This window comes from Macrobrachium rosenbergii, chromosome 18, assembly GCF_040412425.1.
Source record: "Macrobrachium rosenbergii isolate ZJJX-2024 chromosome 18, ASM4041242v1, whole genome shotgun sequence".
Classification (NCBI taxonomy): Eukaryota; Metazoa; Arthropoda; class Malacostraca; order Decapoda; family Palaemonidae; genus Macrobrachium; species Macrobrachium rosenbergii.
In genome coordinates, this window is record NC_089758.1 from 1,392,300 (window position 1) to 1,409,799 (window position 17,500).

Below are 17,500 nucleotides of genomic sequence, written 5' to 3' on the forward strand. Positions count from 1 at the left end.
GGATAAAAAATCAGCACATATGAAATGATTGATTTCAAGGACTGCAGTACAGAGATGTAAATGCTAAGACTAAAAAAAAATCAGTAGAAAAATTGCTTCTAAGTTACATCTGCCAAAATATTTAGACAACCCCTACTCAAGACCATAGTGAAGCTGAGTGCATTGCAAAACTCTTGAGACATGTAAAACGGGCAGACTGTGCTAGAATTCGTCTTCAGTGGGTATCATTGCTGGTTTTTCAAACCAGCACATCACTTGCCTGCTAATACCTTGGAACAAATTTATGTCTTAGACAACACTCCATGTTGAAATATCTGTCAGGTAGCTTTGTGTCAAGTCCTGCACAGTTCTCTACTCTCACAACTTTTTTGATAGTTGCATGTTTTGCAAAAGATTTCTCACAGGGCCTAAATCAACAGAGTGCATGAGACCAAAATACAATAGAAATTTGGCATTACCTTCCTGACGCGATCTACTTCCAATGCCATGGCCAAGAGCTGATCTGCTTCCGTGGGGGTCTTGTGGTCTGGCCAAGTGGTGTACCAGAAGTGCAAAGTCTCGTGGGTTACATCGCCACGCTGTTTACAGATAAAATATGCAAGTGGTTAAAAAAAGAAAATTTTCCATTTAGCAAGAAATTTAGCATCGTTATTCTTTCCATCGTTTATGAACTGTATGCGGCTGCTCCTTCAAAATTAGACCTAAGTCTAGATAATTTTTTTAAAGATATCTTGATGGCCATATAAAATAGTCTGTTAATGGACAAATACCGAGAATATTGTACATGAGATTTGTTCAAGGTGATTGCTTATTAAATGTGATAACGATGATTCGCCTAAGACTGCAAGATAGCGTTTGAAAGGCCGGACACTTTTACATCTAAGGGTTCTACAAAAACTAAGTTATAGCCCTGAAAATTTTTAGATAATTAAGGGACTGGGGTATACTTTTCATGGGAGACAGTTTGTACGGATAAAATTACAATCATGTATGAAAGGCTTCAATCTCGATAGACAGAAAACAGTGAGTTTTATTTCTCCAGTGCCTGTAACTTAATATATATTGGCAGTTTCTTGCCAAAACATAAAGTTATTTATTTGCAAGAGAGCTGCACTAGACAGAGGCTACTTGTAAATGATTCGATTCTTAACACTACTGAAATGCGGAATTCTGATTTGATTTGCGAGAAACTGTATAAATGAAGAGCAATACTAGAAGCCAACTCCTGCTCTGGGAAATGACCATCACACTGTTGTGTGCAGTTACAGTTCCAAGGGTTACGAACCCTTTTGTACAGTAATGAATCAAAATACGTTACATGAATGACTATGTTGTGTGCAGTTACAGTTCCAAGGGTTACAAACCGTTTTGTACAGCAATGAATCAAAATACGTTACATGAATGACTTTGTTGTGTGCAGTTACAGTTCCAAAGGTTACAAACCCTTTTATACAGTAATGAATCAAAATACGTTACATGAATTACTACAAGCAGTTTGGGCTTTGAAACATGAATACATACATTGTAATAATCAAAATAAATCCTAAAATTGGCCGGGAAAACCATAAGAATGCACGAGTAGCTAGTACGCTCTTTGGAAAAGTACATTTTGACGAATATAACACATACCTGAAGTAACATTTGACGTATAGTGTATCCATTCTTGTGTATGAGTTGCTTTACTGTCACCGTGATGTCGCCGTAGGTGGCACTAAGTGTTGGTATGTAGGGTTCACACTTGACTCTTCTCTTCTCCTTGAGTCGAGTGATCATAACAACAGCCGGGGCCTTTTCTTGCATCACCAGAGTCCAGAGGTCGACTACTGTGTGTGCCAAAGGGCCTTGTGTCACAATGTATGCCTTCTCTTCCCCATCATAGCCCTGATAACATGAGGTGTTCTTTAATTTCATAGGGTACTGATTTAACCTTACTCGAAAGTAGACATTTTTCATGTGGAAAATGGGTCTGAACTTTCATTTAAAGATTGGCTAATAAAAATGCATGATTATATCGTTTCTAGACTTGAACACATGCGCCATGTGTTCGGTTCTGCACTCTTAAAATGTTGGGTTCTTTCATCCAAGGACTGATATGGCAAGCTAGATACATTGGACTTGTTAAATTAACAATTATGAAGAGAACAATTGTGCTATGCCCTATAATAGTCTACTCAGTTTTAGGCCAGTCAAAAGTATAAGTGCTTATTAAGTGAACTGCACGAAGAGAAATCGTTCATATCAACCTTACCCGGACATAATTAGCGTTTATGTAGTCATTCGTTGGGTCCTCACTATTCAGATGGACGCGTGTAGCCTCATTGGGAAGCACAGTTCTGTACCTGTTTTTAGCTCCAGAACCAGGTACATCACACCTAAGAATCATTCGTGAAATCGATATAAATATACATGGTGTCTTACAATAGGCTGCTCTATTAAGCCCTGTCAACACTAGCGGACACTGCCCGACGGGCAAACACTGTTCCCATAACCCGTTTCACTATACTGACCGACCGAGAATGGAGCCAGAACAATGCTTCAGAAGCGAGAGAAATATAAACAGCTGGAAGTGCCCGTCGGGCATGCCCGCTAGTGTGGACAGGCCATTAGATGTGAACAAGTGAAGAAGGGAAGGGAAGCAGCTGTCTGACAGAAATGAGAATGACAGCAAATTTACGCAGTTTTGTCGCATGAAAGTTAACTTCAAGATGCAGTGATTTTCATTCTAATATTATGTTTAATTCCAAGAACATCTTGCTGAAAAAGATAAACACTTCCTATAGGTATGGTCTTATATTAAAAGAGGGAGGTATATGAAACCTCTCTAGCTGATATTTCGAATTTCCATCAAGCACCAAAGATGAAGAAGAACTGAGGGGATCCACCTGTGAAGGAAACTAAAGTGAAGTGCATCCATCAGCACTTATAGTAGCCTATTATTGTTAGCTCCTGTATTCTACATATCTGTTTCCTTGTTTTTTTTACAATAACATCCTTAAACGTTTAATCTTTAGTTGCTGAAAAGAGTACTGTAATGGAGATTACCGTACTTACTTGTCAGGATGATTCAAGGGCACTTCCCAGAACTCTGCATGGAGAGCCCTTGTATTACGGAGGCAATTACGAAGTTGTCGACGGCTCATTCTATTCCCTGCGGTCATCAAGAACTCCTCCGGAGTACTGGAAAATTTGAGATATTTAAAAATAAATACGTAAATATAATAATACTCCTCTTAGCTACTAGATTTTAAGAACTTTTTCTTGACATTATGTTTTGTGAGTGTTGCAGTTAATAAGACCTCACCTGATGTGTTCTATAAAGTCTTTATAATCTTATGTGATGTGACCAAATATTGTCCCATAGACTGAGTAGTTCTTCATCTTGGACATGACATAAGCAAGCAGGAAATTGGTCATGAAACTTCCCTGTAACAAATTCTATCAACTTAATTGTTGTGCAACAGGTGTAAGGTACGTTATTTCCACTTCAACATTTCTGCCCCGTCCGTAACTACCTGTAACTGAAAATGATAAAGCCATCTATTCATTCAATATGCCACTTTTAATCAACTGGAACAAACACCTTCCTTGTAACTATTTAGAGGTACAAGGAAATCTACACTTCAGAATAAAAGCTTGCAAAGTTGGTTTTCCTCGCAATGGTGGCTTTAGTGCGCATATTTCATACGATGTTATACGACCACAAAAGCCATTACTTCTGGTGATGAAGCTTAAGTCTTGCATTTTATCATGTACAATGTTTTTAAAACTCAAGACATCTGAATTCGTGTTGAAATGACTGCTAAAATGATATCTATTCAGATTAATAAAGGGCATCATTTTCCTCATGCATGCAACATGCACATGCATTATATATGTGTATGAATTTCAACATTAAACTGTTTCTCTCGACAGGGGTGGATCCCGAGAAAAAAAGATTACTAATGGCACATTCATACTCTATTTGCTGAATCATGGGTGAAACCCTCCCCCAACCCCCCAACCCACTTTCGAGGAAGCTTCCACGATACCAGCCCATTCATCCACCCACAAAGAAAACTCACAAGCAACGTGTCGATGACCTTGTGCGTGACACTCTTCACTTCTATCCTATCCAGCCACCCTCCCCCTCCCACCACCTTCTCGCCACCCCTTTGCATTCCCTGGATTCCCAAACCTTTCCTGCTCCATGTACCAGCACTATCTGGCTCTTCTGAATAATCCACCATTTTCAACAACTTATCGTCCTCCATAGGACTAGGATCTGTCCAGCCTGCCATAGCCAAGGCTGAAAGTGCTGCAGTTCCCACTGTCACACTGGACTCGATGCAGCTTCCTTGGTATTGAAGGATATTACTAAAAAAATTTTGCACAAATTGTTACCTTAGCATCACCTTTGACTGACCCATTAAGGAAGATTCACAGATGTATGTGGTCCACTTAGTACCAAAATATTTGAGGCACTGAAAAAATCATCAAGCATGTCATCTATGCTTAAAGCACCCAACTTTAACGAAGTATTTAAAATTACTGCAGATGCAGACAGTCATGAAGATGGTGCTGTCTTATTGCAGAAAGGCAACCATGATATTGAGCAATCTATAGCATACTTTTCAAGGAAGTTCAATAAGCACCAACATAATTGTGCTATCATAGAAAAGGAAGTGTTATTATCGACTTTTGCAGTTGGACCTTTTGCTGTCTATATTTCCCCTTCTTTTCCTTGATTGGATGCAAAATAATGCAAAATAATAACGTGCGGTTATCAAACTGATTCCTGTTTGCAAGAATTAGACCTCAGCATTCAGAAAGTACCAGATGAACACAAAACCCTGGCAAATTGTTTGTCTAGAACACAGAAAAAAAAGGATTCTTTAGGACTCCCAGTTTTAAGGTCCAAGAAACTCAAAAGTTAAGTTAATGGTCTTCAGAAAACCATGACCCCATAGCCAACCAACCTGGGCCACTCACCTTGTTTAAGAGTTGTAAGGTACTGAGAGAATTTCCTCCCTTAGGGTCTGAAAATGTATTGTCTTTGGGGGAGTTGTAAAATCACCAATGTGATAATGAAAGTTTTAGAAAAGGAAATGCCATACATTTCTTTCTTGTTTTCACTTCAGCCAGATTCACAGATTAATGGAGTCCCCCACTTTTCAGCTTAAGTGTTTATGGCCTCTATCAGTTGCAGACATCTCAGATTAACCACTCTCTCACTCCCTTTTTCGTAAATCAAATCAACATGTCTCAAAAGAACGAAATGGTCGTTCCCCTGTGTATCTTCCTGCAACTGCACCTGTGAGATGCCAACCTACTCCACAAAAACCGACACCTGCAAAAACAACAAAACAAAATTCTGGCCTCCCTGCTATAAGTGCCTGAGAGATAACAATGCATGAAGACAAGCGCCAGCTGTGGGTTGTCCTGGAAGGCATTCCTTAGAATTTCCTGACCAGTGAGACGCTTGACTTTTTTTAGGCCCTCCTCCAGTATCTTCACATAAACCCAGATGACAAGTGATTGATGTAGAACAGTCAGTATTGCCAACCACAGCAAGTAGCCTTCTTAAAAAAAAAAACTTCTATCGGACCTTTGCAACTCCTGTGTGGAAAGATCTATACTCTGCAAGACGAGATCATCTGCCGATCAACAGTTAAGCTAAGGCATGAAGGAATAAGGATTAGAAAAATGGTGAGGTCCATAATAGATAAAGATAAAATTTTTCCCAAAAAGGTTAGAAGTGTCAAAAAACAATAGGTCAAAATTTCTCAGTGAAGAAAAAACTTGGCTCGCTCTTCAAGTTTAAAGATCGGCTCTGCCCTTTGATGATGTCGGGGCCCGTTCATGAATATACTTGTCCCAGAAGTAATGTGGGAAAATATATAGGACCTACTAGGCGTCTTGTCAGGGTCAGGGCCGATCTTCGCCGGGGTGTTAGTTATACAGCAGAACTGGGTGTAAACTATCCTACCCTGAAACTTCTAATATAAGGACGCATTATGAAATGTGAAACATCCTTCAGATTGAAGATTTTAAAATTATTGGCCAAACAAACCAACTCAATGAACTATTGATTCTGGAGACCTTGAACATCAAATGACGAGTTCCGACTCTGAAAACCCATTCTTCGGCTGTCCCGTTGTTTTGTGCCTCTTGATGTTGTTTGGTTTTAGTGTGTTTTTATCTTTGAGGCTGAAAGGTTGGTCGTGCGTAGCTAATGTTTTCAACTGTTTTGACGAGTGTTGAATGTTCCTTTTGATCATATTATGTGTGTTGGTGTTTTGCTTTTAATCTCGTCGAGATGTTTTAATTTTCTTTTTATCATTTGTAGTTTTTGGTACTTTTAATCTCAATTTTAATGAAGTGTGCGTGTATTATTTTATCGTTAAATTGTGTTTGTATTTTCAACTGCTGCATCTTATTATTAGCTCTGATTTTATATTGACATAATATATTTCAATCTAGAATATTCCTGAAGATGTGGCGATGTTACGAAATGTAGTTATAAAACAAAATGTAGAGCTCATCGTATTCCTGCCCCTGTTCTGCTTGCTCTTCTGATCTGTGCTGCATATATATATATATATATATATATATATATATATATATATATATATATATATATATATATATATATATATATATATATATATACATACAGTATATACACTGTATATATATACCGTATATATATATATATATATATATATATATATATATATATATATACACACATATATATATATATATATATATATACTAATTTATATATATGCATATATATATGTGTGCGTGTATAAGACTTAAATTACACGCACACTTGATTAAAATTGAGATTAAAAGTACAAAAACTACGAATGATAACAAGAAGATTAAAACATCTCGACAAGAGAGAAACGAACAAAATAAGGTGTTTGTGTGTGTGCGTGTGTACTGGAAATTTTGTCAAGATAATAACAAGCAATGTAGTCTGTAAGTCGTTTATTTTTGTTTGTCTTTGTTCATAGCGTAAACTAAACAAAGCCTGTAGCAGTGTGTTCTCTCACTTTAATGTTAGAGGCAAAGAGTTTTGTGTGACGCAAGGTCAGGGCGAGGAACAAACTAAGACACTTAAAGAAGTTATTAAATTTCTTACTGATTTGAAATTTGAATTCAGTTCTATTCATTCACTCATGTCGTCACTGGCTTCTGTCCTTATGATTTCTGCAACATAAAAATAAATGAAGATAGTAGACGTTTATAACACTGACCAGTGCCTTGGCGGTGACGTCACTTCTGGGGGTGGGCAGTTTGGTGCCAGTTCCAGCGTCAGGCTTGTGTTGGAGCCACGACGTTCCAGCAATCCTTTTGCCTGCGAAGGAACATCTCAAATAACACATCATTCCCAACTTAAAATTCTTCGTGCAGTTTCTATAGAGAATTGCTTGCAGTTATATTATAAACGTGGGACTAAGTGTAATGTTTTTGCAAATTACTTTGGAATACTGTAGTCTCACATCAAAATGCTGACATTTTCAAAAATAGTTTTCGTAAACTTTAGCCTAGGTTTACTCGGGTGAAAAATAAACAGAAATTTTAGTTAAGAACACAAACTTGATCATGGCGTCACATGTGGCAAGGTTTACGTATAAAATCTTTCTCTGTTCTAGTCTTTGTCATTGTACGGTTGCATGAGTCAGGTTCATGAAGGCTAGCAGTATCTATTGCTGAAGCATTGTGAACTATCACTTGAATTGCAAAGGTATTTAGGATCAGAAACTAATGCAAGTTAACGATATATATTTGAAGTTGCTGGAAATCAACAAGATGGAATTGTTTTTAAGAATGCAGTCATAAGCCGAAGACAGCAAATACTATACAGTAAATAGCGGTTTTTCTATAATAATCATTTGGCAATACACGAAACTGAAAGCATTGGGATGAGGGACCTTATACTTATATTAGACTGTTTTGTAGCTACTAGTAGTAGGCCGAAACATTTCAACAAATTTACACTTTTTCCAGCACTGGGCTTTGCTTCTGCTAAAGGTGTCAGCAAAGCTGAACAGTTTAAAGCTTAATTAAGTATTTCCCATGAAAGCGAAAGAGTCTAAAGTTTAATATGAATGCATGCTGATGAAAACACCGTCGCAGGGAATAAATGAACTAATTCTTTTATGGATGGGTAAGAGATAAAAAAGTTCTGGAAATTTTAAATTGGGGCGGGTGATGGGTAGATGGCGCGTTTGACAGACAATATCTGTAATTAAGAAGTTCAACAAATATGTTTCAAGTATGGCTCTCTGCAAGTCATGAGCAGTGAACGTCACAAAGTACTGAGAATTGAGGCTGTTGAAAGACGGATGTGGATGAAAATGAGGTACAAGAAATATTTGAATAAAAAAAAAACAAAGATATCTTCATCTTTGAGGTGATGAAGTGGACAAAAAAGTAAGCAGGGAAAAAAATTGCAGTTTTAGATGAAGTGGTAAATGTACAGTATTCTGCGAAAGGATGAAGAAATATGTTCCAAACAGTGAACTAGGTAATGAATGCGTGCAACAAATTCGACTGAATGGAGAACACGCATGGTAATGACTTAGGAATGTATAAGAAAAAAATCAGTATAAAGGGAGTCAATGCCTCAAAGATAATCACCTACAACAAAATATATATGCGTGTGTAATTGACAGTCATTACTTCAGAATATGTACAAACATACAATTTATACACAGAGGGGCCCATGTACATACATGCATTCAAGTACGTCTATTTTTTCAACTGAATCATTTCACATGAGCCACCAAATGAAGTTCTAAAAATACGGATCCATATAAGTACGAAACCGCTCCAAGAACTGGCCAGTACCTTTATCCTAATTGGTTCAGGCTGCAGGTGATTCAGAGGGTCAAGGTGGTTACCGGGGGAGGAGGGCGGGCCAGCACTGGTAGCTGCAGGCGTAGGGGGTTGGACAGTAGGCGACCGGACGCCCCAGTCTTCGGCGTCCTTCACCCTCTCCCGCCACTGAACTCGCAGAGCAACCATCACCTGCAGCAGGAAGGCAAGGTCAAGTCAGGCATGACACTTAAGATCGATACTCGGTAGTTTCACCGGTGACTTTTTTTTTTTTTTTTTTGGAAAGATCGAACAGTTATTTAACAGCAAAGATGAAAAACTCAATATAACAGAGGACACCCTGGAAAACTCAAAGTTTGATATGTGAACAGAATAAGATCACAGGAAGGACTAAAATGAAGCATTTGGAAAAACTGAAGTCTCTTAAGGAACTCTACAAAATATCACTATCAGAGAAGGAATTATATTTTGTTCAACTTGAAAAATGACCCTCATTTTAATACCAAATGTTGTAGACACTTTCTGTGGTTGCTTATGTACAGGTGGCTTTGATGTTTTCCGGACACACTCCTTATATATATATATATATATATATATATATATATATATATATATATATATATATATATATATATATATATATATATATATATCACAAAAAGCTACAAAAGTTGTTTAATATCAAATTCACTCAACCTTGGAATAACATCATTCGAAGGGGAATTTATAAGTGATAAGCAATTCGTCACCAAGGAGACTTGAACCCCCGAATAGCAGGGAAACGACGACTTTTCAGTGACGGTAGCCACTGGGCTATCAAGAGAGGTAAAAGTTGTTATCGACTCAGTCGAATTCAGGTTATTGCACTTAGAGTCAATGTTAACCAACTTCCACCATGACAGTCAATTGATATTATTGAAACACGTTGCTATTTGTGAATTTTTATCACATAAACTTTTTTTACGTTCACAAACTCACAGGTCGACTTATGGGATAGGTCCATGTCATTCACCTTCAGAAAGTGAAATTCTGTACCTCTCTCAGTATTTCCCACCCAACCATTTTCAAAAGGCCACTTTGTCATCACTTGAGAAGAAGAAAAGTCCATGAGTTCCATTAAAGTGTCCGACCTTGGTTTGGGTAACTTATGCCGACCTTGGTCTCTTTAACATAAACAAAAAACCAACGGTAGAGATCTTTAAAATCCGTTTGTTTCTAATGCATATATAGCCTATGCTGTATGTTATTTCCTGTGTTCCATTTTAAGAACCCACAACTTTGAAAATGAAAAAGCTTATTTGAGATTCCTAAAATGTCCTTATGGAAGTCACAGGGATCGAAAGCATCACTACTGAAGCACCTTCCTGTAAATGACACAAGCGAAGTACAGTGGGAGCATACCACTCCCTGGATACTACCCCCTCACGTCTTCTCTAAGCCAAACTATGATATATCAAGTGCAAACCATTATGCAGTAATCGCCGTGGCTTTATGGGTATGACTTGAAATTTTCTTCAGTAATTTTGTGTGAGCTGTTTTCAATTTTGTCCCATTCATAATGAATTATACTTTGCTCTTTTGCAAGTTACTTTTCAGATCATATTCAGTATTGCAGTAAAGGAAGGACAAATGACCTAAGACAGGTAACGTTGATTTTATCACTGTTATCAATATGTGAGATCTTATGCATGATACCTAACTTCCTTTTTCTCAAAAGTAAGATATGAATCATAAGTTACACCTAGAATAGTTAAAGCTTCAGACTCATTCATCAGAGCCCCATCCACCTGAAGTATGAGGCTGAACTCCAGTAAAGCAAAAACAATATTGATTAGTAGATCTTGTACAGATTTTCCACCCCATCCTCCCCTTCAGGTGGCATTAGGAATATACTGATTGAGAGATATGACCATCTCAGTGGTACAATGATCAGAAGTGCCTATATATTTGCAGACCTTGAACTTGACAATAGATGGAACATCTGTGAATATGAGGTCTAATCTATTACCAGAAATATGTTTGGGTTCCTCAATTAACTGGGACAAAGTCGGAGGAAACACAGAACTCAAGAGCAGACCGGCCATGTTGATCTGTATAATTTGAATTTGGCCACTAGCTGTGCTTTGCTTTAGTCTCCACAAATAACGAATGAAGTTTTGAATCCTGTGAATGAGCCAAGAGACAGTCTTATATAAAAATTGTCGATATATGGATTGCAGTAAACTGCAAATACGGAAACATTGTAGAACTTACTGAAAATTTTAAACAATAGTAATGCCTAAATCATACCATTTTGGGTTATTAGCAGAAGAACTCCCTCAAAGTCATTAGTTCCCTTTCTCACATAAGAGTAATAACATAACTGTTTTATTGACTTGAACTACCAGAAATTAACCTACAGCTCTGCATACCTTGTTTCTTGTACTGCAATCGTCTAATATTGGATGGTTTTAAAAGAGAGAGAGAGAGAGAGTTGTATCCTTCTCAGTAGTAAAGATAAAATATTAACAGCAAGGCAGAAGTAACAGAGGAAGAAAGGAAATACGGTCTCAACTTGTCCCATCAGCTTTGCCCTCTATTAGGATTCTTTGGTATATATGTATGTATGTATATGTATATATATATATATATATATATATATATATATATATATATATATATATATATATACTTACATAAACACAATATATATATATATATATATATATATATTATATATATATATATATATATATATATATATATATATATGTATGTATGTATCACGCAAATGCATTATTCTTGTATTAGCACCCAATTTTAAGTGAACAACGTGGTTTATGAGGATGAGCGTCTTATACATCTAAGAGAACGGTGAAATTATAACATATCAAAGCAGCTAATTGAAAAATTATGTTTTACTCTTTCGGCTCAGTTACTGCATGAAAAACTGTCCACTCTTTCCTGTACTAAAGATATTCCTGTATATGCTTCTGTGACAAAATTATGTGATTACATCTGGGAATGGACAGACCTAGTGCCGTAACTATTCAAGTGGTTTAATAAGGACAATCACTGTTTAGTATTTAACACAAGAATATTAAATGCTTTAAAATTTAGAGATGTACAAGGGTAGAAAAGAATAGCAAAATACTTCGCTAAATAAATCAGAATGTCACTAACCATTAAGATAATAATGAGAAGCATTATAGAGCCCAGAACTGCAGTGGTGGTGACGGGTGCGGAGGGCTGTCCTGCTTCTCCCACCCTTGGCAGATGCTCCACTTTCTCCATCTCTGTAACATCGTCACTCCTGGTGACATTGGTAATGTTGCTGTTGTTGATGTTGTTGCTCATGGGCGGATGGTTGCTGTTTTCTTGGTTCCTGTCGTTGTTGTTGCTTACAGTATAACTGTTATATTGGGTATTGCCGTGTGGATGTATCTTGACCGTATCTGTCCTCTCAGGATGGTAACTTTCAGACAGGATGCCATTCGATTTTGGTTCTTCCTCTTCGTCAGCCTCAGTCAGCATCTTTAACAAGGATTCAAATCCTCTTTGCTTGGGCTTTGGAGAGCCTGGTTGAGCTGTGGTAGGTTCGATTGCTTGTACAATTGCAAAATCTCTTCTGTGAACTTCTCGACTTGACTGGAGAGATTTTTGTACACGTACCATCCCAATCAGAGAATCGTTCTGGACAACAATGTCGCCACCATTATTTGCTACCCGGTGATCAGTTCCACTCAGATTATTATTTTGAGCGACATTGTAACGATACCTTCTAGAGCCATCTCCATCAGGGCCATTTAAGGGCCTTTCCAAGTGCTGCGATCCAACGGGCCTACCCATGAATGATTCTCCACGTCCCATTGCGGAGAGCGAGATCGGCCGCCACCAACCACGATCTCCGTAGCGTCTTGACATCCTGCCCCCATTGCCTCCCGTTCCCCCGCCACCTCCTCCCCCTCCACTGCCACTGAAATGGTGGACAGATCCGGCATTATATTTCTTATTTTGATCCTTATAATTGCTGCTCTCGGTATATGAATACTCATATATATTCACATCGTGCTGGTAAGATGGATCCAGGTCATAATCCAAGGAGTGTGAATTCCCCTCTCTGTTGTGGTGTTGGTATGCGCCGTACTGGAACTGCCGGCGAGAATTTCTAACGTTGTATCGGTCTTCCGACTGAGCAGAGCTCGGATAACCGAGGGATCTTGGAATATTACCCAGGTTTCCCCTTTGGTACTCCTCTCCGACTTCAGAGCCCCCATTTCGGCTCTTCAAGGACCAGCTTGATGTCGGCGCTAACATTGGGTTGCTTGCTGTAAAGAGAGAGAGAAAAAAAAACTGTTCATTCTATGTTATTCAAGCCATTGCAAAAGGAAGAAGACAAATATAAACGCAGCTTTGATATAATGGACTACTAAGTTCATGCATGATTCATCGGCCTAATCATATCTGAAATCGTCGTATATACATGCAGTGTTTCAAAGTTGTGGTGCTCGAGACAGCGCGTGTAGTCAGGACAGAAATTAACTTCAGTAGGCGCTATAAGAAATCAATTTACGCCGCTTTATCTTTTTCAACATGCCACATAGCAGACAATCAAACAGAACAACTGAATTTCCTAACGAAGAGAATGTAAGAGAGCAGCGGTTAGAAATTGGATTAAGTTGATTACAGGAGTCTTAGTCTAGTAAGGAAATGCAGCACAAAAAGAAACCTCAGCATTTTACACTTACAATATTCATGTTCCATATATATATATATATATATATATATATATATATATATATATATATATATATATATATATATATATATATATATATATATATATATATATATATATATACATATATATATATATATATATATATATATATATATATATATATATATATATATATGTATATATTATATGTGTGTGCGTAAATCGTTTTAGTTCACTTAATTTGTCGTGCTTATTGCTGTAAGGTTCAATCAATTTAAAGAGTAACGAGCGTCAAGCGATTCCTACCTGCCAGTGAGGCCAAAACCAGGATCAGAGGAGCTGCCAGCAGCTGTGATCCAAAAGCGTACTTCTTCATGTTAGGACGAAAAGTAGGCTCTCAAGTTTAATAATGAAATGAAATATACTTCTTGAAGTGGTGAGGCAAAGGCAGGTGCTGCCTTTTCGACGTCGTTTTCTCTTCTGCGTGGTTTCTTCGTACAACTTCCGTGACTTCTTTCCACGGAGAGAGAAAAATAGAATCCGTGCAGTTTTCAGAAGACCACCACTCCTTACTTATCCGGAACCTGTAAGGTTGGTCGTCACGATCATTCCGAGATTGAGTGATCTCACCATCTACCTATTTCGAAATTTTGCCCAAAGGGTGACCACTCATGGAGGCGCAGTTATGAAAGTCTCTTATTCATCTCTTCAAACCAGCTGAGAAATGAATGAGAAGTTCTTTCTATCTATCAGAAATGTTTCGGATTTCATGGATCCACAGTAAAGTGAAGGTAAAATCATCACAGAAATATAAGACCGACATTCACTGTTTCTATACGAACTAATGGATGAAATCGCTAGAAAACTGAGCAGTAGAAAGAGAACATCACTTTTTTCCTTTTTTCCTTGTTCTTTAAGTTCACACTCACTAATGGCTGAGGACGTTTATGACTAACTAACAGTTACAACAACAACGGACACCACTTCACATCAAAACGGGACAAAATGTGAAGATGTTTGTATCTCTTTTTTTTTTTATTTCAGGTAAAAGATTTGGTCCCAATTCCAGCAAAGAATTCAACTTTTTGCTCCGATGATTCCACTTCGTGAAAAAAGGGCTACTTCATTCTTTCTCTAGAGCTGCCTGTGTGGAGTTGCGCAGGACGACGACCTGTCCCTTAACCTGAAAAAAAAGTAATAATAAAAATTACTGTAAAATTCCTGAAGATCAAGTAACAAAAACTTTGAAGCCAAACTTTCCTTAAGAAACTCATGAAATTCCAAACTGAAATACAAAAAAAAATATCGATGCACACTAGACAAATTGTACTTGGAATTAATTTAATTGCGAACTGATCACCGCAATTGAAGCATAAACTTCGAAAAAATGCAGAATGATAAGATTAAACATTTGTACGTGTCTTAGAGGAAAAAATACAGGCTAAGGACGAAAAATAATCCTTCATCGCTGAATGCCATCTTGATTCACTACCGACAATATATTATACTGAAAATAAAAGAAGGTTATCCTCTCTTGATTACCTCAGCCCAGGTGGACTTTTTCCGAAGGGTGAAACCGCCACTTCGTTCCCTCATTACTTCGCAACTGCCTACTCACATTAATTACTTCACAAGCGTAGGTGTGTGTGTGTGTGCGTGTGTAAGAGACAGAGTTTCTTTCAACGGGGGGCATTTGATGACTCCTACAGGGAACCCATAAACATGCTTCGCTTTCGGTGCTAAATAACCGCTGAATTTTAATATATATAACTCAGAAAACTTTGAATTTGCAAGAAATTGACTTCTTTAGAAGTATAAATACACAGGGTACACTGGTGCATCATCAGAAACATAAGTGGCCAAGGTTCTTGAAATGTTCGAAACACCATGCTCCTACGTCTCAAGGCTTCTTGTTCATTTAGCTGCTCACCTGCAAAGACGGAACTCTCTGGAAAACCAGGAGTGGTAAAGACTGAGGTCTTTTTGGTCAATGACACTCTGGTGATAAACATAAAAGGCAGTTCATGAATCTGGTATATACTAAAATAAAGCTTAGTAAATGTAGATTTTCAAAATTTACGAAGTTCGGTCCTAATGAAACAAGCAAGGAGGAGACATTCATTTCGTTTGCAATATCGGCCACCGTCCTCATACTTCAAGTAATGGTGGTAGGCAACCCATGCTTTTGCCGGTAGAAGGTTGAGACAAGCGCTTCAAAAATACAATATAAATCAGCGTTATATTATGGTACCACAAAATTTTTTTTTTAGCTAAGATGTCAAAGGCAATTACTCAACTCAGCTTCAGGACTCATGGTGACTTGACTTTGTGCAGAAAATGAAGTAAGGAGCCTTCAATTACTACAAAGATATTTGCGAAAAAGAACCGGTGTGTTTTATTATATATATATATATATATATATATATATATATATATATATATATATATATATATATATATATATATATATATATATATATATATATATATATTTGAAAATGACAACATTGCAAAGCTGTTACGGCAACCAATGTTTATATTAGCTAGCCATGTGTAATAGCTGGTAAAAGGGTCTCCAATAAGAACCCCCATATATGGTACGGTAATCCATGTTTTTGATAATATAAAAAATTAAATCTGTCTGCGTACATAGATATCTATAGAGATAAAAAAAGATGAACTTAAACCTCTTGGAATTAAGTGCAGTCATTAAATTAGCACAGGTGCCAGGAATAAGTTAGATAATACCTTGCCCTAATTCATAGAAATAGAGGCATTTTTTTCTTATTAAAGATTAACTAATATTTCCCAGTCCCAAGTAACTTTAGTGAAATATCTTTGAATGAAATTTGCCTTGTAATTAGAACACGTTAATAAAACTTTTATCGATAGGTGGTTGAAACAAAAGCCTTAAAAAACCACTATGTCTCAAGGAACACAATTATTTGAGACTAACATAAACCTAATTACCGAAAGGATCTGTAGAAAATAACTAATTTTATTTAGAACTGACAAAAATTCGCTGAGGAAATAAACATGAAAACTAAGGTGTTTCAAAAGATATTTGGGAAAACAACGAATTTGAAATGCACTGCATACTGAAATCAACATAATGAACTTGAACAATTTGATGCAATGTATTTCTCATGAGTCTCCTTTCTCTAAATGTTTATTGACACGTGAAATTTTCCAAAGAAAAAAATCGTATTGAATGTCAGCACCATCATAGGTAAAGACCAAAGAACACAGAGGTATGAAATGCTTTAAGGGGGCGCGCCGCGTGCCGATCGCCGAATTTCGAGGAATTATCGATTTTTAGTTTTTTACAGTTTTGAACTGGTATATGTCTAAATAAACATGTCCTGAAATATTATTGCTAAAAAATTTTTAAGTTGGTTTTTCAACATTTTTTGCTCACCGCATTTACCGGTATTGAGCGAAAAATTGTCGCAAACTTTCTACATGACTTTTTAGTTGGAAGTGAGAAATATACTTTACTTTCCTACAAAGTACACATGATCTACAATAAAAACTGGCCTTTTCTCTAAAAAAAAAAATATAATATCAGAGTAAATATTATCTGTGTGTCTCGATATCGCCCTGTGAGCGACACTGAGTGACAAATTGTCGTAGTACAATGTTTATATGACTTGCCAATTATGGATAGTAGAAGTGAGAAATTTACTTTAGTATCCTACCAAAACTACCCATTTTCTACGGTAAGAGCTTGTTCGTTCTCTAAAAAAATATCAAAAAAGTAAATATATATCTATGTATCTCGAAATTTTGAACTCGTTATCACAGGTGTACCATGCCAGCTTGTATACATATAATATTTTATGCTTCTTGACATATTTTTAATGCGTCTTTTCGGAAATATGAAATTATGTAAGTAGGTAACAGTTCCAAACAGAGCGTCGGGTTTTACCAGTAAAGTAAACAGTCTCGATGTGTTGTGTAGTTTTGGTTCAA

The 17,500-nt window shown here is 37.0% G+C and overlaps 1 protein-coding gene across 1 annotated transcript in view; it reads right to left on the bottom strand.

Moving 5' to 3' along the window:
* Positions 1 to 17,500, bottom strand: part of LOC136848014 (uncharacterized) — a 48,905-nt gene that overhangs the window by 12,963 nt on the left and 18,442 nt on the right. Inside the window, exons 2-9 of the mRNA XM_067120040.1 lie at positions 13,835 to 14,711; positions 11,992 to 13,136; positions 8,842 to 9,021; positions 7,245 to 7,345; positions 3,052 to 3,177; positions 2,249 to 2,372; positions 1,630 to 1,881; positions 459 to 578 (exon numbers count right to left, since the gene is read on the bottom strand). Of these exons, the coding sequence (XP_066976141.1) occupies positions 459 to 578; positions 1,630 to 1,881; positions 2,249 to 2,372; positions 3,052 to 3,177; positions 7,245 to 7,345; positions 8,842 to 9,021; positions 11,992 to 13,136; positions 13,835 to 13,904 (2,118 nt within the window). The 5' untranslated portion in view covers positions 13,905 to 14,711. The remainder of the gene's footprint in view (positions 1 to 458; positions 579 to 1,629; positions 1,882 to 2,248; positions 2,373 to 3,051; positions 3,178 to 7,244; positions 7,346 to 8,841; positions 9,022 to 11,991; positions 13,137 to 13,834; positions 14,712 to 17,500) is intronic.